This window comes from Syngnathoides biaculeatus, chromosome 7 (genome assembly GCF_019802595.1).
Source record: "Syngnathoides biaculeatus isolate LvHL_M chromosome 7, ASM1980259v1, whole genome shotgun sequence".
Lineage (NCBI taxonomy): Eukaryota > Metazoa > Chordata > Actinopteri > Syngnathiformes > Syngnathidae > Syngnathoides > Syngnathoides biaculeatus.
Window position 1 is genome coordinate 26,973,947 of NC_084646.1, and position 26,449 is coordinate 27,000,395.

General features: G+C 42.2%; 2 protein-coding genes across 7 annotated transcripts in view; one reads left to right on the forward strand and one right to left on the reverse strand.

The window, feature by feature from the left end:
* Window positions 1-1,981: 1,981 nt before the first annotated feature.
* Window positions 1,982-16,002, reverse strand: zmat3 (zinc finger, matrin-type 3). 5 transcript variants are annotated; one of them, XM_061825313.1, is made up of 6 exons: window positions 15,589-16,002; window positions 4,174-4,898; window positions 3,962-4,102; window positions 3,439-3,605; window positions 2,988-3,091; window positions 1,982-2,856 (listed from the first exon to the last, which is right to left on the reverse strand). In XM_061825313.1, exons 1-6 carry the CDS (start codon window positions 15,740-15,742, stop codon window positions 2,648-2,650), a joined length of 1,500 nt encoding a protein of 499 aa, XP_061681297.1. In that variant the 5' UTR covers window positions 15,743-16,002; the 3' UTR covers window positions 1,982-2,647. The 5 variants fall into 5 exon arrangements, with proteins under 5 accessions (XP_061681297.1, XP_061681298.1, XP_061681299.1 ...); XM_061825314.1 differs by lacking the exon at window positions 15,589-16,002 and adding an exon at window positions 13,809-13,935; XM_061825315.1 differs by lacking the exon at window positions 15,589-16,002 and adding an exon at window positions 12,617-13,110.
* LOC133503582 (phosphatidylinositol 4,5-bisphosphate 3-kinase catalytic subunit alpha isoform-like) overlaps window positions 14,015-26,449 on the forward strand; it is a 55,158-nt gene continuing 42,723 nt past the window's right edge. Inside the window, exons 1-8 of one of the 2 annotated variants that reach the window (XM_061825309.1) lie at window positions 14,015-14,149; window positions 14,226-14,552; window positions 14,888-14,985; window positions 18,182-18,427; window positions 18,775-18,864; window positions 25,132-25,225; window positions 25,309-25,477; window positions 26,224-26,350. In XM_061825309.1, the coding sequence (XP_061681293.1) occupies window positions 25,170-25,225; window positions 25,309-25,477; window positions 26,224-26,350 (352 nt within the window). In that variant the 5' untranslated portion in view covers window positions 14,015-14,149; window positions 14,226-14,552; window positions 14,888-14,985; ... (1 more) ...; window positions 18,775-18,864; window positions 25,132-25,169. The remainder of the gene's footprint in view (window positions 14,150-14,225; window positions 14,553-14,887; window positions 14,986-18,181; window positions 18,428-18,774; window positions 18,865-25,131; window positions 25,226-25,308; window positions 25,478-26,223; window positions 26,351-26,449) is intronic. The other variant, XM_061825310.1, reaches the window with a different exon arrangement.

A 26,449-nucleotide genomic window follows, 5' to 3' on the forward strand; every position in this document is an offset into this window, starting at 1 on the left:
TATTGGATCCAAACACTGTTCTTTTCAGATAAATAATGCCAGAGATTGCATGTAAATCAAATCCCAGTATTTCTACAAGGAGGCAAGGTTTAAAAAATAAAAACACAGTTCAGCAGTTTCTTCTGTCTCCCTCGTTCGCTCATGTGCATGCTCTAGTCTCGAAAGACCCCCCCTATAATGAATGTCTAGTCATGCTATGAATGATCACAACAACCCAACCAAGTGTGCTGAGAAATGTGACTCTTGTTCCGCTAGCCAAAGTTTATGTACGGGGTACATCTAATGATGTGACTGACTTATATGGGGGTGGACACAATGACACTGCTTCACTGATGATTGATCAGGCAGTTTAGACATTTTGGTTCAGATGAATCCGCTCTAAGGCCTTGAGCAAGACACCAAACCCAGCGTACGGAAAGGTGTCCTGGGATCAGTCATGTGATGGGGTTGCATTGTGTGTGTGTGTGTGCATGTACATTGCAATACCAATTCAAGAATCTTACAAAAGCTTTAAAAAAATCCCAAATAAAAGTTTGAAAAATAAATAACCATCTAAATTACTGATAAAATACTTAGCAAAATTATTCATACCCTGGCTAAATTATGAAAACAAGTGAAGCTTACTTGGTGAATTAATACTGTATTTGAAACTAACCGTATGAGAAAGAGGCACAACCCTTCGTACGACCTGCCAACTGCAGAAGAGCTGACGATTAGATGACTTCAGTTTATTTTGGGAGAAATTCCTCAGCATTTCAGTATCAGAACCCTGTCCTGTGTTTGAGCATATTTTGTGAAAGATGACTTCGTAAACATTGCATAGGTTACAGCTGCCAGAATGGTGGGTCTCTCTCCACCACTTGCAAGTACTCACATTCCAACAGTAATATTTAACTGCATCACTTCACCACCACATTTGGACCAAGCAAGCACGAACAATCAATTTAGCACTTGCAGCTAGAACGAGCTACGATATCTGTTCCTGCGGCATGATTTATTTATTACGAATCATCTGTAGGGTGAGACCGACCTTGTCTTGCGACAGTCTAAACTCAGCTCACGTTCCCTTAATGGGAGAAAAATCAATTGCTTTGTGAATTATGTTTCACAATTACAGGGAGCTTCACATCGAAGCTCAAGACAACGTTGCTTAAAGATGCCAAGATATAGCAACTACCACTCGAAGCAGAGCTGGTTTCCAGATTCAAATTCACGAGAACAGCAATCCCATTTGAACATAGTATTGAACACAGAGGGCAGGTTTATATTGTGGATCTGCACTTTTTTTTCCCTCCCAATTTTTTTCTAAAATTTGCCCAAACTTGTAGAAATGACAAATATTATCCATCCATTTTCCTGAGCGGCTTATTCTCACCTGGCTTGCGGGAAATCTGGAGCCTACGCCAGCTATTGTTGGGCAGGAGGCAGGGTACACCCTTCAACTGGTTGCCAGCCAATCGCAGAGCTCTCATTGAAACAACCATTTGCACTCACATTGACACTTACGGGCAATTTAGTCATCAATTAACCTACTAGGCGTGCGAGGGATGTAGGAGAAAACCGGAGTGCCCGGAGAAAACCTACACAGGGACGGGGAGAAAAAGCAAACTCCACATAGGCGGGGGCGGGAGTAGGAGTAGTAGTAGTAGAGTATGAATAATTTTGATTTTGACTGTAAATGGTTAGTCTTTTTAGTAGATAGATGACAATTATAGATTCTAAATATTTACATTAAGATTATTTGACAATAATATTAACATATCAAATATGTACAGTTGTATATTTGAAGAGTTCAGACACAAAAGCAGATTTATCCATTTTTGTTGTTTCTGTAGATTATTTGATTTTTCATCAATATAATTTGATGATAAATAAAACAATCTACAGAATTGATATAATTTGATTACAAATCAAATCTACAGAAACAACAAAAATGGATATATCTGCTTTTGCATCTGAACTCTTCATCTATACTGTTTGTGCAATGTAATAATTTATTTGAAGATGAAATTATACAAAGCAATTACATACATGGGAATATAGAAAAATCATCAGTAATCTGACCTAACTACATTGCCAGAATAGTCAGACAAAGCTTATATTTAATAACTCAGTTTCCTTATTACTGAAGGCACAAACAAGGCCAGCCATGGTGAAGCCTTAAGCCTGATACAAAGGACCCATCGGGGTCAGCAAATTCTAACAGATTCATGTAACACGATATTTTTCATGTTTTATTCTACTGCCACATGATTTTGGTTGTGCTTCGGATTTGATCCGATTCATAAATAAAACGACCCCGATTGGTTTGGTGTCTTATGTCACCTGTTATCTTTGTGATCCAACCAATCATGCTACATTTGGTGCAGTGAAGCTACAAGACCTCTTTAGATTAAACTGCATCCTGAGTTGGACCGAAACAAACGAACAAACAAGTGGAGCAGATGTGTAATTTCCCTACATACCACAAAGGCTCACTTTTTTTCTAATTTGTCTGGTGGATTTAACAAAGTTGCAGTGTTACGTTTCAAATACATTTTGACATTAATCGCTCAGTAAAATACCCCGAACAAATATTTTCCATCATTTTGGTCTCATCCGGTTCCCTCAATCCTTCTTTGTGCCACTACTCCTTTTCCCTGCGCTCTTAGCTGTAGCCCAAGTTCTCCATCTCGTTGCGGTACCTCAACTCTGACACTTTAGCTTTGTGTTGCTTGCTTTCCAGATGCTGCCGGAAGTCTGTTTCTTGTTCGGCACCACAGTTGCACATGGAGCAGTAGAACTGTCCGCTGGGGGTCACACACATAGCTAAATCCCTGGGAATTCGCTGCCTTGGTCTGGGGTTGTAGTATGGGCCTGGAAACAGAAGAAATTAAATAAAAATTGGAACTCTAACGAAATGACAAAAGTTACATTAAAAGTGTACAAAATCTGCACACTTGGAACAAATCTGAACTATCATATTGCTGTATGATTGTCTAAATTACCTTGCATGGAGGTAGGAAACTGAGGGCTACGGCGACTTTTCACCAGTCTGTAGTCACTGCCATCTTTCTTGTTCCTTCTTTGGTTTACTTCATTACTACAGTCCCTGAAATAAAGAGGTCCTGAGCGACAATCAATTAAACATGACAAGCTGTACAGTATATGTAACGGGCCTAAAACCTAAATCTTAGCATTTAACACTTACCGCTATCAAATCTGATTAGATCAGATTATACATTTTGTTCTTAAATAGGATCCTCTTTGACCTTGGATCCAGAAGGAAAAACATGACTCAACATGAAAGAAACTATTACTCCTGTTTAGATATTCCCAAGCTGTGCAAAAAATGTTTGCATACTTGATTTTCAATGAATGTTTAAATGCATAACTCAAGTGCAAATTGTTTTATTGCAAGCACGTGTTACAGCAAAGTGAGTAATACCATGAAGTTACATGTTATGGGTGCTGTGTTGAGCCTCAGCGAGCCGTAGTTTCTTTGCGTGGTTCTTTCCCTGGTAGTGAGCCTGAGCAACTAACAGTGAGCTGAAGGAGGCATCACACATCTTGCAATAGTCATTCTCTGTGGCCAAAATTACCCTGGTAGGCCCCTTATACAAAGCCTGAAGACACGGGACAAAGGAGTGGTGTTTGATTGTCAGAGGGGTTAAACAGCAAAAGAGAAACAAACAAAAGCAGGAAGTATTTGCACAAATAATTACACTTAGTAAACGATCCTTTTCAAATAGCTAAATCATTAATGCAATCTCTTCAATGTTGAAGTGTTATTCATTTCTCATACAAGTAAGTGTAGCTAGACTGAGCCAAAGTCCATAAAAAGCACACGTGCTGCCCAAATTGTTATTACCTACCACCTCCTTAGAGAAATCTAACTTTAGCTGGCAGATTGTCTACTTCAGCAAACTGCATCTCACCTCCTCCAACAAAACTTGGGAACTCGATAGGTTTGTGCCTTTACCTGGCTTGTAGCATCACCGTCGTTGGATCCTGAGATGAGGTTTGTCTGTCCAGCTACCTCAAGGACTTCAGGGATCCTGATGGCTGGTGGTTGCTGACTGCCAGCTAGAAAATTACGCAACTTTTTATTGTGGTTCTTTCCCTGGAAAAGAGTAAAGTATGTTATTCACCTATTTAAATCTTACATAGGCGAATGTGTTTTAACCTGCTAACCTGGTAGTGAGCCTGTGCCTGCTGAGCTGAGTTGACAGTAACATTGCAGAGTTTACAGTACAATGGTTTGCAAAGTTCTTCCAGAGCAAGAGTGTCCTCCTCCCTGCCCAGAGGAGAGCCCTCTTCCTGAGGCTGCTCACTGGCTGTGGCTGCCTGACCTTGAAGAGGAACTGGTAGAAGACTGGACACTGGGGATGAGAGGAGGGGAGGTCCAAGTCTTAGGGGTAGTTTTGAGATTTCTGGACTAGGGATTAGAGGGGAAGACCTGGGGCTAGGTGGCAGGGGGAATCTGTTGGCTCCTGTGGGCACAGGGGGAACCAACGCGTGCGCACAGCTCAAAGGAGGAGGGCCCAGTGGTTGTGTGAGGTCTAAGGACGGAGGCACCATTGCTTGTGAGTGGTTTAGAGATGGAGGCCCCAAGGTGTGTGGCAAACCAGGAGGCCCGAGCGGCTGAGCTGGAACCATTGATGGGCCCAAACTATGTACAGTTGCAATGGGAGGAGGCCTCAACATGTGACTAGCAGTGATAGGAGGGGGAACCAGAGTCTGGGCAGGAAGTACATTTGGCGGTCCAATTGTTGTTGTGTGGCCAACTGGAGGAGGGCCAAGAGACTGTGTAGGCACCATCGGTGGAGGTCCCAGCTGGTGCAAAGGGTCCATGTGTTGAAAAGGCTGCTGGGCATGGCTGAAGAGACTGAGTGAAGGCTTCAACATGGTCTCTGGACCTGGGGAGGGGGAGATATGATCTTATACTATGCATTTACATTAATTTGACATAGTAGAAGTTTGTTGTAACAGCCGTGGGATTGCTATTACTACAAAGAATGCACAAACACTAGAAGAGCACTCTAATTTGCTTGGCATTTTTTTTTACTGGACTGTATTTTATTTGAGCTTGTCCAACCACATTGGAAAAAGTACCAGTTTTCCACAACTATAAATTCATCATAAAGGTACTACTGTAGTTGGTAATGAATTAGTTTCATTTTAAAGCTACTTTCTAATTCTGTAGATTGACAGGAGATGACTGATGGAATTCTTTCCAGATGTACTAAAAAATGTCATGTTGTATTATTTTTTTCGTTTTGTTTTAATAAGAGACATATCGCTACTCCACAAATTTGGAGCATGAAAATCAACAATCAATAAAACATCTCACCCTCATGCTTTACCTCTTGCCAGGGTTAATAAATTGTGCATAAACCGTACAACCACAGTAACCAACTGTGCTGTTGTGTGACAATCAAAAAGTCAGTTCTGCATGGAAGATGGGGCAATGATAATTCTTAAAACCATGTATACAGACAATCTATAATGCGGAGGCCACATATTAAAGCCACTTTTCACTTTTAATGCTTTATGATGTCACCTTATTCACAGAGTGATGAATGATGATGGTCTGGATTATTTTGGGAGGAAAATTGATAAATACCAATAGTACAGCAACAATAGATTTTACAGAGCTGTGCGGAGAGTGGTCTGATGATCAAACCAGCAGTCATCTGAGAGAAGCCTTGACATCATAGACTTGTTCATTATTTTACACTCATTTTCTCAATGGTCCGATTTTGGGTACATAATCGTACTTCCAACTGTTTAGTGGCTATAGTATCTTCCTTGATTGCAGATGTGCAACTCACTCTAATTTTACAGCAACATTCGCAACCACGGGTAAAATCAAGCTGCATTACTTGGCAACATTATTAAAAGCCACTTGATACCACCATGCATATTGCAAAACAAACACACTTGGCTGCGTCATCCTGACACGTTTCTTGCGTGTTGCGCCCCTCTTTAATTTCTGTCTGTATACATTCTTAACACCTATCTAAAATGTAAGAAACGTAATGCTATTAAGAACAGTGTTTTGATTTTTACACCCAAATTAACTGTAGTATACAGTGAAGAAAATAAGTATTTGAACGCACTACTATATTGCAAGTTTTCCCATTTAGAAATCAGAGGGGTCTGAAATTTTCATCATAGGTGGATGTCCACTGTGAGAGAGATAATCTAAAAAGAAAAATACAGAAATCACAATGTATGATTTTTTTTTTAATGATTTATTTGTGTGATACAGCTGCAAATAAGTATTTGAACGCCTGAGAAAACCTATGTAAATATTTGGTACAGTAGCCTTTGTTTGCAATTACAGAGGTCAAACGTTTCATGTAGTTGTTCACCAGGTTTCCACACATTGCAGAAGGAATTTTGGAACACTCCTCCACACAGATCTCTACATCAGACAGGTTTTTGGGCTGCCGACGAGAAACAACTTTCAGCTCCCTCCAAAGATTTTCTATTGTGTTTAGGTTTGGAAACTGGCGATGCCACTCCTTGGTTTTTCTGGCTGTATGCTTCGGGTCATTCTCATATTGAAGACCCAGCCACGACCCATCTTCAATGCTCTAACTGAGGGAAAGAGGTAGTTCCCCAAAATCTCACAATACAGGGCCGCGGTCATCCTCTCCTTAATACTGTGCAGTTGTCCTGTCGCATGTGCAGAAAAACACCCCCATAAAACGATGCAACCACCCCCGTGCTTCCCAGTAGGGATGGTGTTCTTGGGATGGAACTCATCATTCATATTCCTCCAAACACGGTTAGTGGAATTATGACCAAAAAGTCCCATTTTGGTCTCATCTGACCACAAAACATTCTCCCATGACTCCTCTGTATCATCCAAATGGTCATTTGCAAACTTTAGATGGGCTTTGACATGTGCTGATTTAAGCAAGGGAACCTTCCTGTCACGTCCCATCGGAACACGGGTAGGACCCAAATGCAGGACTCGGATGATGCAAGGTAGTTCAAGGAGAAACGTTTATTATATGCCGAGGTTGGGGATCGAGCAGGCAGTCCGGTGCAGCAGCGGTAGTTGGGACGTCGGGCGAAGAGAGCAGGTGAGCGGGCAGGCAGGAGTCGGTACACAGGAGAACGATCAAGGCAGGCAGAAGTATCAAAGGAGTCAGACTTACAAGGTTGGTCGGAGAACGGGCGAAGGTCGGTACACACAGGTTGTCGATCAGGGATACGAGAGTGCTGGAACGGGACATGAAGCTCAACGAACTGGCCCCGGCCAGTCGTCATCGGGGTCATATAAATACAAAGCATAATCAGGCTGCATGAGGCGCAGGTGTGCACCTCCCAATCAGAGCACCCGCACAGCTCGTGCTGGAGCGGCAGGATCATGACACTTCCATGCCATGCATGATTTCAAACCATGATGTCTTTGTGTCTTACCAACCGTCACCTTGGAAACGGTGGTCCCAACTCTTTTCAGGTCATTGACCAAGTCCTGTCGTGTAGTCCTGGGCTGATTCTCACCTTTTTAAGGATCATTGAGACACCTCGAGGTGATATCTTGCATGAGGCTCCACTACGATTGAGATTGACCGTCATGTTTAGCTTCTTCCATTTTCTAATGATTGCTCCAACAGTGGACCTTTTTTCAACATGCTGCTTAACAATTTCTCCATGCCCTTTGCAGCTGTGTGGAGTTGTACAATATTGTGTCAGGTGTCTTTGGTCTTGACCATGTTACAAGTTTGAGTCTTACTGATTGTATGGGGTGGACAGATGTCTTTATACAGCTAACAACCTCACACATGTGCATCTGATTCAGAATAATACATGATGTGGAGGTGGACTTTTAAAGGCGGATCAACAGGTCTTTGAGGTTCAGAATTCTAGCTGATAGCTGTTTAAATACTTATTTGCAGCTGTATCACACAAATTGTTAAAAAAAAAAAAAATCATACATTGTGACTTCTGGATTTTTCTTTTTAGATTATCTGTCTCACAGTGGACATGCACCTACAATGAAAATTTCAGACCCCTCCAAGATTTCCAAGTGGGAGAACTTGCAATATAGCAGGGTGTTTAAATACTCATTTTCTTCAGTGTATCTTACAATATGCAATCACAAGTTATGAAATGGCAGTTGTATGGCTGTGATTTGGCTTCCAGTAGACATAATTGATTGCTTCAAAGTATTTGTGTAATTTTACATTAAAAAGCAATGACTAATCTACTGTACAGTGACAGTAAGTGAAAGTATGGTGATGACTTCAGTATGAAGAAAGCCCAGAGGCAGTAGTAGGTCAAGTGAAAACTGCAGGACAGAAAAGCTTCACACTCCAATGGGGATTGGAAAGATTAGCATAAGCCAGCAGCAATGCAGTTGAGCACACGGACCGTTTCACAAGGATGCACATTCACAACGATAATAAAACTCTTGGGCTTCTTCAGGTGACAGCCTGAAGTTGGGTCCTGCACATGTAGATCAGAGAACGTACAAAGAAATAAAATAAAATGAAAGAAAGAAATTGAAAGTCGTCTGTTTATTGTTTGGAGACTATACACTCCTTGAGTGACAGATTGTGTGCCTGTGTGTGTGTGTGTGTGTGTTTGTGCACAAACATAGGGTCCGTAATCATCCAACAGCTGCGTCATAGCTTTCATTTCGCATCCTACTGGTTGCCCAATAGCAGCATTGCATGGACTCAAAATAACATTCACTTGTTTATGTTTCCAAATGGGCACCAGTGGCTCAAGTCACCTGGCACGCCTGACCTCAGGAGAAAGCTCTGTTGGACATCACCAGAGTCCTGTCATTTGGAAACTGACACTGTATCCACTTCAACGGTAAAAGATGTGTGGCTTCAATAAATACATCTCATTTTGCATTGATTTCGACAAGTGTCGGGCTTTCTCACTTTCAACCAACCTTGGCAACCAAAAACATGACCAATTTATGACAAAGTATTTTTGTTTATCTATACATGCCAGTAATGACTGGCAAAAAATGAAATGCTCTTTCACCAATTAGCAGAAGGTACAAGGAACTGGTGCATCCATTATTATTGAGGTATACTGTATTGTATACAGTGGACCTTTTCTGCCATTTACACAATGTGGGATGTTAACACACTTAGCTCTTACCTGTTCTGAATGAAGAAGGTTTTACATCTTATAAGGAATAGTTCCTATAAACAGAAATGTCTCTTGCTCTTTGTTCTTGTTACTACGTTGTTCCTTGTTCTGAATGAATGTCGTACCAGGGCAACATCGACTGCCGGAGAAAAATTCCTTGTGTTTTTACACATTTGGCCAATACAGCTGATTCTGATTTTGATTTGTGATTGGTCGTGTGCTCTGAGATATTTCTAATGCAAAATATGTGCCTTGGTCGGTAAAGGCTGTATTATTATACATCTCAATTTGATATTTGTTAGTGCTTGAAGTCATCTTGGTCCTAATGTCATCACACCCACTTTATCTACAGTCATCACAAAAGTGAATCAAAACCTAGTGCATTTGATGAATGAATGCTTGCATGACAAAACCAAATTTTAAAAAGTTGATGACGTAGAAGAATCTAAATTATTTGAGTGACTGTATTTGTTATTTGCATGGTTCAGATTTATGACTTGACTGTACACTGAGGGGGTTCTTGGCTTAACTTTTGAAGGGATATAATTTCGTCCGTCTTTAAATATTAGCAGTGATTGACATGCAATCTCTTGGAAATGCTGAACTGAAACAGACCTGCCTGTAAAGATATGTGCTTTGCAATACACTGATAACTTACTGATTTACCACTTCAATGTACAGATCTTAAAAAGTGACATTTACATACAAGCACAGTATTAAAGTACATGGACTATTCTTTCTTTATTATAATTTTCTGCACATACTCACTGTTTTACAAATATCCCAAAATAGATTCAACCAACAGTTAATGTGTTATTTATTTGGGACTTTTGAAACCTTAACGCAGCAATCTGCAACTAATTTTTGACTGTGGCCAACTTCTTTGCTGACAGTTTAATTATGAGTTGAAATTTTATTTTCCAAGAAAATTCTGATTTTCCCTTCTAAAAAGAGAACCTTTTTGTCTTATTTGACATTTGAAACAAGAATAATATGAGCCTCTGACTCCATTAAGGACAAAGGATTATATGCAACATTTTATAGTCATAAATCAGCCCAAATTAACTTGGCTCGAGATCAGTGTAACTCAATAGGAAATGTGCGACAGAAACTTTTGGTAGAAAAATGCCAATATGTTTCTTATTAGTTGCGATAAAAATGTAATGTTTAAACAGGACATTCTCAGATTTTTCACTGGCCACGTCCGCTTGAATCATCTCTTTGCTGACCACCCAAAGAGCGTGTTAATCAACAGATTTACTTCAAACATCACAGAAAACAGAAATTAATAGTTCATCACATTGATCTACCTGTTCATCCATCCATCCATTTTCTTAGCCGCTTATTCTCACGAGGCTCACAGGAGTGCTGGAGCCTATCGCAGCTGTCAATGGGCAGGAGGCAGGGTACACCCTGAACTGGTTGCCAGCCAAACGCAGGGCACAGAGAGACAAAACAGCCAAACTCACAATCACACCAAGCAGCAATTTAGAGCGTCCAATTAATGTTGCATGTTTTTTTGGGATATGGGGGGAAACATGAGTGCCCGGAGAAAACCTACGCAGGCACAAGGAGAACATGCAAACTCCAAACAAGCAGAGCCGGGATCGAACCCGGGACCTCAGAACTGTGAAGTCAACGCTTTCCAGTTGATCCACCGTGCTGCCCGATCTACCTTTTAATTGTGTCAAAATTTTATGAATATGTGTTTGGGGAGGCAGGCTCGGACCACCCTGGGACCAACCACCCTCCCTTCCTCCGGCTCAGCAACTTCATACACCAGTTTATTAACATTTTTGTCATTGGTGTTCATCCATCCATCCATCCATCCATTTTATGAGCCGCTTGTCCTCACTAGGATTACGGGAGTGCTGGAGCCTGTCCCAGCTATCATCGGGCAGGAAGCGGGGTACACCCCGAACTGGCCAATTGCAGGGCACATAGAGACAGACAACAGTGACACTCACAAGCACACCTAGGGGCAATTTAGAGTGTCCAATCAATGCATGTTTTGGGGATGTCGGAGGAAAACCATGCAGCCACGGGAAGAACATACAAACTCCACACAGGTGGGGCTGGGATTTGAACCTCAGTCCTCAGAACTGTGAGGCCAATGCTCAAACCAATTGCACCACCATGCTGCTAATATGATGTTCATTCACTAATAAGTTATATGGACATGTAATAGGTTTGCATGGTCATGATCCTGAACAGGACAGGTTTAACAAAAGAACAAAAAGGATTTTGGAGCAACATTGCAAGTCCAGGACTGGTGTGATGTGACCTTCAGCTGGTTGAAGTTTGAGCTTTCAAATTCAAAAGTGTAAGGGTAGCGATAAATCCTCCTGTTCCCCAATTTCTCCCCTCTTGTGGTGTCCACGTTTTTTTGCTTCCCTTAGGATACAGTACCCTAGATACAATACTGACTTTCCCTGCAACACAGACAACACTCAACTGTACACCGCACTGAAACCAAATATATTAACTTATCTATCCAAAACATTCTTCACCTAAATGACTCCAGTACTGAATTCATCATAACCAATCAATCAGATTCCTCATCCAGCCATATAAATGATGACTCTCCCCATCTGAGTGTCTTAAGAAAAATAATAATAATCCAAGGAGGCTCTGAATTTAGGTATAATTCTTTGCTTTGATCCCCAGATAACCAAATTCATGCCATCCACTCAAGATTTGTACTAGTAGGGCGAATGAACAAAATTAATCCCTTCCTTTGTCTGTCAGACCTAGAAAAGATCATCCATGCCTTCATTTTGTCTAGGTTACTGTAATTCACTGGATGCTGGCATCAGCATCTAAAAAATTAATCACATGTACAAAAGATATACAAATTCATTCAAAATGTTGCTGCTGGATTTGTAAACTCCACAAAATGAAACACAATACCACTTACTGGCCTTCACAGGCTACATATGAGTTTTAAAATTGATTATGAGATACTGTACTTCTAATTTTTTTTTTTTTTTTTTTTAAAGCATTACACTGTCATGCTCCTTCTTATATATTTTTGAACTGCTAACTCCGCATTAGTCTACCGCTGTGTGAGATTATTCCTCTAAAATCATTTTCAGAATAAATTAAGAGTAATTACAGTATAAGCAGTGGGAGAGAAAAAAAATCTGCATTTTATTTGCAATGACTAAATTACAACCATATAAAACTCGCATTTTGCTTGCAGTTTATTCTCGGTTTCTGCATTCCAAAAATAGGATACAAAGTCAGTTTTCTTGGACTCACTGAGGCCAAATATGTGCAGACTTAAGATTGACTTTTACATTTTTTTTTTTTGTGGTAAGAATAGCATTGCCAGTTCTGATTTGCGCTTTGTCAAATATTTTTATGCAAAATTATTCATAGGAAAGCTTTGATGCAGTTGTGCATATATCAGCTTCTGACATTTTCTTTTGGACACTAAAACTCTTGGAGTTGAATTCCTTGTCAAATGTTTTTGTTTTTTTTAATGTTAAAATGAAGACACACTAACCTCTTCCTTTCTTGGAGTTTTGCAATCTCGTGAGAGCCATGGAGAATCTCTAAATAGCCCAAAGTTTCTTTTTCTTTGGGTGTTTTGTCATGGTGCCTACCCGGATCGGACAGGCTTGGATCGGAGGACCCGGCTGTCGCTCTACCTTGCGTCGGTCCGGGCGACGCCGGGTCTTTCCTGCTGGATCCTGTTTTGGCCAGATCGTTCTGTCACGACCCATCGGAACGGAGGTAGGACCCAAATGCAGGACTAGGCAGATGCAAGGTAGTTCTGGGAAAAACGTTTATTATTCAATGGTCGGGGATCGGGCAGGCAGTCAGGTGCAGCAGCGGTAGTTGGGACGTTGGGCGAAGAGGGCAGGTGAGCGGGCAGGCAGACGATCAAAGCAGGCAGAAGTGTCAAAGGAGTCAGCCTTACGGGGTCGGTCGGAGAACAGGCGAAGGTCGGTATACACGGGTTGACGATCAGGGATACGAGAGTGCTGGAACGGGACATGAACCTCAACGATCTGGTGAAGAGCCAGTCCTCATCGGGGTCCTATATATACGGGGGATAATCAGCCCGCATGAGGCGCAGGTGTGTGCCTCCCAATTAGCGCAGCCACGTAGGCACCCGCACAGCCCGGGCTGGAGCGGCAGGATCATGACACTACGGTATTTTGATACACAAACCATGGGTGACTTGGCATTATCGTACAGCTCTTGGAGGTGTCCAGTATACGTCTACTTCAATGACTGATTAATTGATATTACAAGAAAAAAAAAATACTGGACAGCACAGTGAAAAACCCGTGTTAATTTGGTGACTTTGCGTTTCCTTTGTAATTGGTATAATTTGAATACAGTACTATAAAGCCAGAGAATTTGAATTTAGTTGGCACGGTGACTCAGCTGGTAAAGCGTTGGCCTCACAGTTCTGAGGTCCTGGGTTCAATCCCGGACCCGCCTGTGTGGAGTTTGCATGTTCTTCCCGTGCCTGCGTGGGTTTTCTCCGGGCACTCTGGTTTCCTCCCAGATCCCCAAAACATGCAACATTAATTGGACACTAAAAACACTAAATTGCCCCAAGGTGTGATTGTGAGTGCGACTGTTGTCTGTCTCTATGTGCCCTGCGATCGGCTGTTCACCAGTTCAGGGTGTACCCCTGCCTCCTGCCCGTTGACAAGATAAGATTGATAAGTTCCAGCACTCACCCTTGTGAGGATAAGCGGTTATGAAAATGGATGGATGGATGCCATCTGGTTGGCTGGTGATCAGTCCATGGTCTGTCATGCCCCTGGCATCCTCCCCAGGCTGGGCGTGGCCAGCCAATTAGTCGGGACACACCTGCACCGTGTTTTGACTGATTACACCCGGTACTTATAGGACACAGGGGACAACGAGTCATCCACCAGATCGTTGATTCTCATGTCCCGGTTCACATTTACACCTTGGGACAATTAAGAGTTTTGATTTGAATTAACATGCATGTTTTTGGAATGTGGAGGGAAGCCGGAGTCCTGCAAGTACAGGGAGAACGTCCACACTCTTCACAGTAAGGCTTGAGTTTCAAAATCCCAAATCTCACAACTGTAAGGCAGATGTGCTAACCACGAGCCCATCTTCCGAAGGGATCCCGAGGGGTTCCCAGACCAGCCAAGAGACATAGTCTCGCCTGTTCCCTGAACATCCTAGTAAGCCTGCCTCTTTTGGTACTGCTGCTTTTCCTGACTGACTCGCTGATCATTGACCACGGACCGAATAAAGGCTTTCTGGTACACTACCTGCTTGCCTCTGGAGTCGTGCATTTGGGTCCGCCCTCGAGCCCCGTTAGTGACAGGGTGTGGTCTACCTATCAGGCAAAGTCAGGTGCAATCGGCTCCAACTCACCTGCAGGACCCAATTCATGGGCACCGCCATGGAAAATTGATGAATGGATTAATTCATCCTAATGTACAGTATGTTGCTATTTTGCCTTACTCTAAAATGACTGTGTACTATGTTATTTGAACTACTATTGCAGAACAATATGTGGTATTATTTAATGTTTAAGACATATTTCCCTCAAGGGGTTGTAAAATGTTGAATTATTTCTACTCGAATTAAAGTTGTGATGAACAGATTAATGCCAGTAAAACATGACGAGAGTTGCATATATCTGTGTAAAATTAGTCATTGTATGGATGCTGTGAAAGTTGAACATTCACATTTTAGAGAGCGGCAACTCCATCAAGACACATAGTACGTCTACTCAGATTGCGCTAAAGCGACGGTATCCCTTTGCTGTGCACAGCCCCTAGGGCCCACGTTCAAATGATGTCATGGAATTGCTATGATATGCGATGATGTCTATACCACGAGTGTCGTCATGAATCATTCATGGCGATTGAGGTAAGTGAGAGACCGTCGGTCCCACTCAGAATTCATTCACATGCAGTGTATGCAGAGATTGAAATGGGATTTCTACATGGACAGATGTTATGTGACAAGGACTTGGGAGAGGAATTCTTTAGCATTTTGCTTCAGCATGATGGTCATGAAGAACAACATTAGCGACAACTGTGGGGGTGTAACCCATGAACACTTTTCTGTGGCGTGATGCGTGACTGCATGTCACCATCCGACTGAATGTGTAGAGCCCAAAAATGACAGCCGCATGCACTCAGCTCGGAACCTGATCTGGCAACAACGCTCAACGATGACATAAGTCAACCGTTGCAATTGTGTTCAGTTACAGAATGGGGACAAGATCAAGCCGTGGGTCTCCTTGGGTACTTAATGCTTTAAAAAAAAAAAAAAAAAAAAATCTGTGGATCCGGACATCCACAGCCTTTCCAATGGGCTAGCATCATGCAGTCCTCCTCCTTTTTACATTTACCTCTATCTTTCTCTGGATAATCAGTAAGTATTTCTCGTTTCTTTGTCTCTGCACTGTGACGAGTAAAAAACTGTTGACATCCAGTCGCAGGTTCTGCACGGCAAGGTTGTCCTTACCTGGCAAACGGGACAGGTAATGGCTGCTGCTGTTGTAGGTGATAGGGGACGAAGTGCAACGCCTGCACAATTGTGCACTGTGGTAGAACGCCGCATCCCCGTTCCTTAGCTGCAGCGCCATCACGGCACAGTCATCGCTTTGCCGACTTGTCATAGAACAGCGGGCGTTTGGGCTAGATGACAGCGCCTCGCAGTCGCTGAGGAGTGGCGGTGTTTGCCATCGAGGGGCGACATCCAGGGCTGACGGCTACACAAAGGAAAAGCAACAAGCTCACTCCACACTTTCACAAATGTCAAGTCCCATTTCACATCATTGAAGCATAGGGGTAACACATATATCCACAGAAGAGATCGGCGCTGAGGATGTTTACATAGCACCCCCCTCTGATGGTAAAGTCCACGCCCGATGATTTGCATGACGAGCGAAATAAATTCGCTTGTATGTACACCGACCTCTTCGTCTCTAACACTCATCTCTCCCTTATGGAAAGCAATTATAGCTGGACTCCATGTCCTTCGTATGCAGGTTAAGGTCCTTGTAGGCTACTAGTTGTAACGGGTTTTCTAAATAAAATAAAAAAAAGCCCGACTACCGACACTTTGGGCAACTACTTTAAAACGAAACTTAACTAGTATTGTGCTATTTCAACAACATTGCTAGACTCACATGTGCAGAATCATGTATCATAGAAAATGCTTAATAAATGAGTGTAGTGCACTGATGTCAAACTCAAGGCCTAGGGGGCCAAATCTGGCGCACCACATAATTTTATTTGACCAGTGAAACCAAATCATGGGCACCAAATGCATGTTTCTTACTAAAATACCAAAAGTACAAATTGACCATTTTTAATAATGTTAAGATATGATAATTTTTTGTTACCAATATCCGTTTTAAAATACCCTGAATTGTGTGTGTGTATATATATATATATATATATATATTTTACTAGCTTCTGATTTCAGAACTGTTTATCCATCCCTTTGTTGTATATGTGTACTAAAAATTAGGGGATTATACATTTACGTGGATTCACTCAGCAGCACGGTGCTGTAGAGTGTTGGAGTTCTGTGGACCAGGGTTCAAATCCTGATCCACCTCAGTTTGACTCCCGTGGTAGGAGTGAACATTAATCTGGATAGCTGGATAATATAAGCACTAGGTTGGAGTCGAAAGACTCACAAATTGCTTTTTAACATTTTTAGGCAAACTTAATACAATACTGTGTGAAAGTCAAACTCACTTATTTCAGTCTGTTTTTTTAATGCAGTAAATTTTCCAGCATTAACGACAAATAAGAACAAATATGTACACATTGTTACAGCGTATGCAAACGTGTATGATTGGTCTCACTCTTGTGACCTAGGTGCTGAAGTTTCTATTTTGATTGATATTAGTTTAAATCAGTGAATTCCTCCCTTTCAAGATACATTAAAACATTTAACAATTGATCAATATCGAGGATAATAAGGGTGTACTCCACCTCCTGCCCAAAGTTGGCTGGGATAGGCTCCAGCTATCTCCCGTGACCCTCGTGAGGATAAGCAGCTCAGAAAATGGATGGCTTTATTAAACTAGTCTTGGAAATACCTGAGACAGATTAATTTGGCTTGTATTTATCTCTTATTTCTCCACTTTCTAATCATCCATCCATCCATACATCATTACCATCCTGGAAAGTTAAAGTCTTACAAGATTGATCATAACTGTAATGTTTCATATTTTATATCCAGCATGCATTCCATACGCACCAGAAATGGCTTTATTCTGTGAAATCGTGCAGACTCACATTTCCACTCCCTTGTTACTCTGTTCTAAATAGTCCTAATTCCTATATTTCATTATGGTTGGTGGAGTTAGTATTCACACCATCCATCCATCCATCCATCCATCCATCCAAATTGCTTATCTTCACATGCGGACTGGGGGTGAAGCCAATCCCATTTATCTTCACGTACACTCTGACCTGGTTGCCAGCCAATCAAAGTCCACATAGAAACAAACAAGTATTGACACTCATAATCACACCTAAGGTCAATTTAGAGTCTCCAATTGATGCATGTTTTTGGGATGTAGAAGGAAACTGGAGTTCCCGGAGAAAACCCATGCAGACATGGAGAGAACATGCAAACTCCTATTATGATTATGATTACATGGTTTGTCATCCTGGCAGCACGGTGGCGCAACTGGTGAGAGCGTCGGGCTCACAGCTCTTGAGGACTGTAGTTTGCATGGTCTCCCTGTTGGTTTGGTAAAATGTGACACTTTTAAATACACAAGAGCACCTGGTGAAGTCAGGTGATGCAATTTCTGGGCCATTCAAGAAACTGGGGCGGGACCTCATGTTAAATGCTTTCCTCCTATATTAATCTAAAAATAACAATGACATAGTTCTTATCATTACAAAGGGGACGTGACATAGGTGCAGGCAGTGTGGGTTCAGTTCCCACTCAATGACTGTGTTGAAATGTACCTTGCGACCGATTTTGTGACTTGATAGAGGCACACACATGAGACATGAGGGAGGACCCGCTTTGCTGCAAAACTTGAACTAAGCATGCTGGTCTCGTTCTCTTTCACTATAACAACAAGTTACTGTTGGAACAACAAGGAACACGGTTGCCATGTGGATTAAAGCGTCCACCCAAGGACCGGAGAGCATGGAGATTGCCTCTTTACTTCACCGGTATTGAGAGACATCAACCGCCCCCCACTGAGGAGTTGGCTGGGGGGCTGGCTGGCTGGCTGGCTGGCCGGCTCGCGTTAAACGTGCCAATTCTACACCATCATCTTTACACCGTATCCCGCGTTGACACTCATGGAAAAGGAAACGGGAAGGTAAGTCATGTAGCGCAGTATGTTTTGTCTCGTTGGCAAGATGATGAATGTTTTAGCAAGCCAAATGACAGACTGTACAGACGACTACTAGTGAACAAGAAGCTAGCTAACTGTCCCCAAACGTATACGTATTATTAAAAACAAAATGTGTATAATAATGGACAGAAATAATTTGGCTGTGTGGGGTACTTGTCAGTCAATTTTTATATTGTATACGGTTTATCACGACCCCTCGTTATGTCACTGGGAGCATCACTCTGCTGTCATTTTCAACTTAGCTAGTCTCTTTACTAGCCTAGTTGCTAATATCACCCACGATTGATTTGAGTGTTGTTGTTTGCGTTCAGTTTTCTCACTCTCCACACATCTGAGTGACAGCTTGAGGTTGAATTGCAAGATGAAGGGTGGAACCAGGCCGTCATCTACTGCTCTTTGAGGTTTGTGTACTATTTATCACCATACTAGTGACACATTTGTCTCTACTGAATTTTGACATCCTGTGTTTTTGGAAGGGATAAGCTGATGGTACTTCATTTGAACTACAGAAGTACATTCTGTAACTATAAGTTGTGTATCTTGACCGTTGAAAATGTGATCATTTTTAAAACAGATGTTTAACTTGCTTTTTTTTTTGAAAGTTGAGAATGGTTCTTGAGTTCGTCAACATGTTATTCCACATCCATTCACCTAGCTCTTACTTATTTCCGAATTCAAAGCAAGCCATTGTAGAGGCCAATGTTTCCCTACTCCCCATATCCTGTGTTGTGAGGAAGCTTCCTTTTTTGGCCCAAAGTGGTTAGCTGCATCCTGGTCAGGGTCACAGCTCACAGAATCGCTCAATGCAAATTATTTTCTTACTTTGTTTATTATTATACAAGCTCGTTTTGCATAGCAACACTACACATTATTGGAATTTACTTTGCTGTTAACTTCTCGGCTGTTTTCATTCAGTGGGATAAAAAACTGGAACATCTAAAAAGGGTCGGAATACTTATGATATTTTTGGCACTCGTTTGATTCATTTTGGTATTAAATTGGTAACATTAGAGTTTCCTGCCAATAGACTGTGGATAATTTATTATCCAGTGTATAAAACCTTTTCAGTAATTTAGATTGTGTAAAGTTTTTTTGTTTAACCCAGTGGTTCTCAAACGTTTTACATGGAGTACCACCTTAAAGGTCAAGTGTCATGAAATGGATGCTTTTTAGTATGTTGTTAATGTAAAAGCGGCAGCTGGTATGGAGCTATACGTTTTTTTCACCACAAAACATGATTTTGACGCATGTGGATTTTGTAACTCCCGCCATGAAAATCCTCTCGAGGGATTTGTTTTCGACAAGAGCCAGGAAGTGGTGGAGGCAGTAGGTCGCTTAAGCGGACTCGTTTCTTTCTATTAGTTCTAGCTGCGGGAAGATAGCTTGTTGTTCCTTTGTGTTAGCCAAAATGCCGACTCGTTGCATTGTTGGATATTGCTCGAACACTCTGGAGGATGGATTTACCCATCATAAGTTACCAAGAGATCCAGTTCGTCGTGAAAAATGGATTGCACGGGTGCAAAGGACGAGAGCTTTGTGGGTTCCAAATGACAGGTAGGTGTGTATACAGCTACTAAAAAAAAATAATAGTTTGGGGGACCACGTAATCTGTTTTAAAACATTTCTGATACCTCGCTCAGGAGTTCGGTATCAAATTTTAATAGGATTGTTGGAGATAGGCACACAGAAATGAAGACAAGACACACTTCTGGCTACCAACAATTGGCACTTTATTGGTCCCACACAGAAATGGTAACACAAGCACAAGCACAAATCACGTGGTATGAAGCTAAGTAATATCCAACCAGCTCTTAGAAGAATATCCAGCTCTTACCGTGCGCCAATAGGAGGGAGAGCCAACACTCCAGGTAGAGCAAGCTTCAATACCGGCTGGGCGTCCGTACGCAACCCGCAGCAGACTCTACCGAGAGTATCCAAAGTTCTCCTTTTATACTCTAAGCGTGTGCGGAAGGAGGGGTGAGTGGCCAATTCATCCCACCTGACGCCACACTATTCTTTGTTACCAACAGATGGCGTTGCACGAGCTCATATGTTATGTTGAAACATCCTTTTATGATTTCGCTGGTTATACAGAGCTATTGCGAACATCTTTTAGGGTATACAAAGCTATTGCGAACATATACGAAGCTATTGCGAAACATATACGAAGCTATTGCGAAACATCTTTTAAATATGGAAAAACACCACAATAAAATTATTCATACTTCATAATCCATCTTTCATAACGTAACAAAAGATCCGTGTACGTATGACAGGGGTGCTAAATGTGTCGATGTGCGCGTCGGACGGCTTCCGCGTCGGGCTAGCCGGCGAAGGCTTCTGCGTCGTGCCTTGTGGACGAGCACGGCTTTGGTCGGGCTGGCTGATACATACTGTCTGGGAGTCTGTTGTTAATTAGAAGTGATCCGCATATCATCTAAATATGGCTCGAAACAATAGGGTAATATTGCCCCAGACACTTCACTTGATTGTGAGATGTTCTCTTCTTCAAAAAGAGCTTCCATGTCTGAAGGGACGTGTCCCATAGTAGGGGCCACAGCGTGTTTTCAATGGCGAATGTCCGGGGTGACATCACGGACAGTAGATGCAGCCAATATGGCGACCACTTTGATGTCGAATGACACTTCTGCAACTCCGCTCATATTTATTTTTTCGTATGGACATTGATGTGAATAATGTTATATGTATTTTTCATTTCAATATCTATTTTAGAATGTTTATAGAGATGACACTTGACCTTTAAATAAATACTTTGCTCTCCAAGCACCACCATATAGACCAAGATTAAAATACAGCAACACATTAGAATTAAGTGTTCATAAAGATGATGCAGAGGTTTTATTACTAAAAAAAATACAATGAAATATGATTATGTGCCACTGTAGCATTACAGAGTTTGGAAATTAAAACTGCGCTTAGTAGGAAAACAAGATGTAAGGTAAAAAGTGTAGTTCAAGAATGATAGCTTGAAATATAATGCACATAAGTTAAATAAAATTTGTACTTAAATGTTTGAAAATAAACAGTTCTGAAGGTTCAAAATAAATTAAAATGTTTGGTACTGTACTTAACGGTAAGGTAAATCCAACTCACTTGCACTTAAAAATGAATCCTAATGCAAAAATAAAAAATCTTAAGGACTGGTATATAAAAAATACAGAAAAGCTGTTGCTACTACTCCCTTCTTCTTCTTCTTTTCTTTCCTTTCGGCTTGCCGTTAGGGGTCGCCACAGCGTGTCATCTTTTGCCATCTTAGCCTATCTCCTGCATCTTCCTCTCTAACCCCAACTGCCCTCATGTCTTCCTCACCACATCCATAAACCTTTCTTTGGTCTTCCTCTCGTTCTTTTGCCTGGGAGCTCCATCCTCAGCATCCTTCTACCAATATACTCACTCTCTCGCCTCTGAACATGTCCAAACCATCGAAGTCTGCTCTCTCGAATCTTGTCTCCAAAACATCCAGCTTTGGCTGTCCCTCTAATGAGCTCATTTCTAATCCTATCCAACCTGGTCACTCCGAGCGAGAACCTCAACATTTCATTTCTGCCACCTCCAGTTCAGATTCCTGTTGTTTCTTCAGTGCCACTGTCTCTAATCCGTACATCATGGCCGGCCTCACCACTGTTTTGTAAATTGCCCTTCATCCTAGCAGACATCTTCTGTCACATAACACACCAGACACCTTTCGCCAGCTGTTCCAACCTGCTTGGACCCGTTTCTTCACTTCCTGACCACACTCTCCATTGCTCTGTATTGTTGACCCCAAGTATTTGAAGTCGTCGACCCTCGCTATCTCTTCTCCCTGTAGCCTCACTCTTCCCCTCCACTTTTCTCATTCACGCACATATATTCTGTTTTACTTCGGCTAATCTTCATTCCTCTCCTTTCCAGTGCATGTCTCCATCTTTCCAATTGTTCCTCTGCATGCTCCCTGCTTTCACTGCATATGACAATATCATCTGCGAACATCATGGTCCAAGGGGATTCCAGCTAACCTCATCTGTCAGCCTATCCATTACCACTGCAAACAGGAAGGGGCTCAGAGCTGACCCCTGATGCCGTCCCACCGCCACCTTAAATTCCTCTGTCACACCTAAGGCACACCTCACCATTGTTCTGCTGCCATCATACATGTCCTGTACTATTTTAACATACTTCTCTGCACACCAGACTTACGCATGCAGTACCACAGTTCCTCTCTTGGTACTCTGTCTAGGCTTTCTCTAGATCCACAAAGACGCAATGTAGCTCCTTCTGACCTTCTCTGTACTTTTCCACGAGATCCTCAAGGCAAATAATGCATCTGTGGTACTCTTTCTAGGCATGAAACCATACTGTTGCTCGCAGATACTTACTTCTGTCCTGAGTCTAGCCTCCACTACTCTTTCCCAAACTTCATTGTGTGGCTCATACTTTATTCCTCTATAGTTCCCACAGCTCTGAACATCCCCTTGTTCTTAAAAATGGGAACTAGAACACTTTTTCCTCCATTCTTCAGGCATCTTTTCGCCCGCTAGTATTCTGTTGAATAAGTTGGTAAAAAAACTCCACAGCCATCTCTCCAAATTGCTTCCATACCTCTACCGGTATGTCATCAGGACCAACTGCCTTTCCAGTTTTCATCCTTTGTAGTGCCTTTCTGACTTCCCCCTTAGTAATCATTTCCACTTCCTGGTCCTTCACTCTTGCCTCTTCCACTCTTCCTTCTCTCTCATTTTTCCTTCATCAACTTCTAAGTAAAAGTATTCTTTCCATCTATTTAGTACACTACCGGCACCAGTCAAAACACATTTCCATCTCTATCCTTAATCACCCTGACCTGCTGCACATCCTTCCCATCTCTATCCCTCTGTCTGGCCAACCTGTAGAGATCCTTTTCTCCTTCTTTCGTGTCCAACCTGGTGTACATGTCTTCATATGCCCTTGTTTAGCCTTTGCCACCTCTACCTTTGCCCTACGTCGCATCTCGATGTACTCCTTTCGCCTCTCCTCAGTCCTCTCAGTATCCCACTTCTTCTTCGCTAATCTCTTTCCTTGTATGACTCCCTGTATTTTGGGGTTCCACCACCAAGTCGCCTTCTCCCCTTTCCTACCAGATGACACACCAAGTACTCTCCTGCCTGTCTCTCTGACACCTTGGCTGTCGTCGTCCAGTCTTCCGGGAGCTTCGGTTGTCCATCGAGAGCCTGTCTCACCTCTTTCCGGAAGGCTGCACAACATTCTCCTTTTTCAGCTTCCACCACATGGTTTCTCTGCTCTACCTTTGTCTTCTTAATCTTCCTACCCACCACCAGAATCATCCTACTACTACCATCCTATGCTGTCGAGCTACACTCTCCTACCACTACTTTACAGTCAGTAACCTCAGTCAGATACAGTGCACAAAGATAATCACAAAATATAATCTACCCGCGTGGTTCTACCTCCGCTCTTGTAGGTCACTATATGTTCCTCCCTCTTCTGGAAATAAGTGTTCACTACAGCCATCTCCATCCTTTTTGCAAAGTCCACACCATCTGCCCTTCAAAGTTCCTTTCCTGGATGCCGTACTTACCCATCACTTCTTCATCGCCCCTGTTTCCTTTACCAATATGTCCATACAATCTGCACCAATCACAACTCTCTCGCTGTCTGGGATGCTCAGAACTACTTCATCTAGTTCCTTCCAGAATTTCTCTTTCAACTCTAGGTCACATCCTACTGTGGTGCATAGCCGCTAACTACATTATACATAACACCCTCAATTTCAAATTTAGTCTCATCACTCGATCTGATACTCTTTTCACCTCCAAGACATTCTTAGCCAGCTCTTCCTTTAAAATAACCCCTACTCCATTTCTCTTCCCATCTACTCCGTGGTAGAATAATTAAACCCTGCACCAAACTTCTAGCCTTACTACCTTTCCACCTGCTCTCTTGGATGCACAGAATATCAACCTTTCTCCTAATCATCATGTCAACCAACTCCTGTGCTTTTCCTGTCATAGTCCCAACTTCAAAGTCCCTACACTCAGTTGTAGGCTCTGTGCATTCCTCTTTTTTCTTCTGACGCTGGATCCGGTTTCCTCCTCTTCTTTGTCTTCGACCCACAGTAGCTGAATTTCCACCGACGCCCTGCAGGTTAGCAGTGCGGGGGCGGGCGTTGTTAACCCGGGCCACGACCGACGGTATGGGATTCTTTAGATGAACGCTCATATTTGTTTGGCACAGTTTTTACGCCGGATGCCCTTCCTGACGCAACCCTCTGCATTTATCCGGGCTTGGGACCGGCCTACAGATTGCACTGGTTTGTGCCCCCATAGGGCTGCATTTTGCTACTTCATTCTGTTCAATTTTATTTAATGCTTTAAGTGTTGTGTATTCTATATCTATTTATTTCAATGATTCCTTCGCATACAACTAGAGGGAGCTTCTATAGTGCATACCACTAGTAGTACTCATACCATACTTTAAAAATCACTGGTTTAATCAAATTGAGGGGTAATTGTAAGCTACCAGATGGAAAGGCCTCAACGAAGATGGAGACTTTGATTGTCCTAGTGCTTGTGAATGAATGTTGTTTGTGCTCTTGTTTGATAATACTGTGCTCAGCAATTTATTTTTGTGCCTGGGTGAATGCTGAAGTACAACTATCCTTTTGGTTGCAGCTTTTCTGTGTGGCTAAACTGGGGGACAAGAGAGGAAGATGCCTCCCAGGCCATCCTCAGGGGAATTATGGGGCATCCACCTGATGCCTCCCAGGTAGATACGTGCAGAATTCAGATTAGATAAAAATATTATTTGGTTACCCATGCAGTTGACAAGAAATCAGTGTGTATTTGCAGGATCTTGGTGGACTGCCTGTTGCCCAATGGAATGATTCTGACGTTGGAGTGCCTCCGTGAGGCCACTCTCATTACCATCAAACATGAGCTCTTTAAAGAAGCCAGAAAGTATCCCCTCCATCACCTCTTGCAGGAGGAGACTTCTTATATCTTTGTCAGTGTTACTCAGGTACTTGAATATTCTGACAGACAATAATCCATCACAAAAGGTCCCCAGATTAGTGTTTGTGTAAAAATAGTGGCTGAATGTTTCATAATGCCAAAGCTACTGTGTCAAAAAAGTTCCAGGAATAGAGTCACCAAAGATATATGAAAAATGTGAATTAAAAAAATACAAGATTTCCCCTCCAAAATAATTCCCCAAGAATCTTGAATCTTCCCTGTCTTCTCTGCCAACACATTCATGCAAACCTGGAAGGAGTCTTCCAGAGTTCCTCTGCATCTTTGTTACAAGGACAGTCTTGATGTTCTCCCTGAGATTTCACCCTTGAGCTTTGGACAAAAAAAAAAAAATCACATGCAGCCCAGATTGAGTGATAAACAATGTTGATCTAGGGTGATGATGTTCTTCTCTGATAGGAATTGTCAGATACTTTATGCGTAGGAACATTGTCGTGGTGAAGCAGACACGAGTTATCCTGCCACAACCCTCTCCTGTTGTTGCACTCCTAACAAAACAAACGCCGAACAATCACTTTGTGGACGTCTTGGTTGATAGTTTGGCCCGCAGTGAAGGAGAAACCTTGTTGTTTGTGGTTCAGATTGATGAATAGTTTTATGACAGCAGGTTTTGGACACTTTGTAAATGATTTAGCTGTCTTAGGTTTTGTAACAACTCTCCACAAATCTTCACTGTTGATACTCATGAGAAATGAAATAACAGTGAGGAGACAGACTCACTTGTCCTGTCTACAGGAAGCTGAGCGGGAGGAGTTCTTTGACGAGACTAGAAGGCTGTGTGACCTCAGACTTTTTCAGCCCTTCCTCAAGGTCATTGAACCTGTTGGCAACAGAGAGGAAAAGATCCTTAACAGAGAGATTGGTGAGTCCCAATAAAACCAGACACAGTGGATTCTGTTATATTTTGCCTCATTAATGCAAAGAGTCTTCTTCTTTTCCTTTCGGCTTGTCCCGTTAGGGG

Excerpts from the sequence above, each read along its gene's own strand:
- zmat3 (XM_061825313.1), bottom strand. The coding sequence starts at position 15,742 with ATGACAAGTCGGCAAAGCGATGACTGTGCCGTGATGGCGCTGCAGCTA. Across the intron at positions 3,606-3,961 it reads ACGGTGATGCTACAAGCCAG|GCTTTGTATAAGGGGCCTAC; the intron begins GTAAAGGCACAA and ends CCGTGTCTTCAG. Across the intron at positions 2,857-2,987 it reads GTTTCCTACCTCCATGCAAG|GCCCATACTACAACCCCAGA; the intron begins GTAATTTAGACA and ends TTCTGTTTCCAG.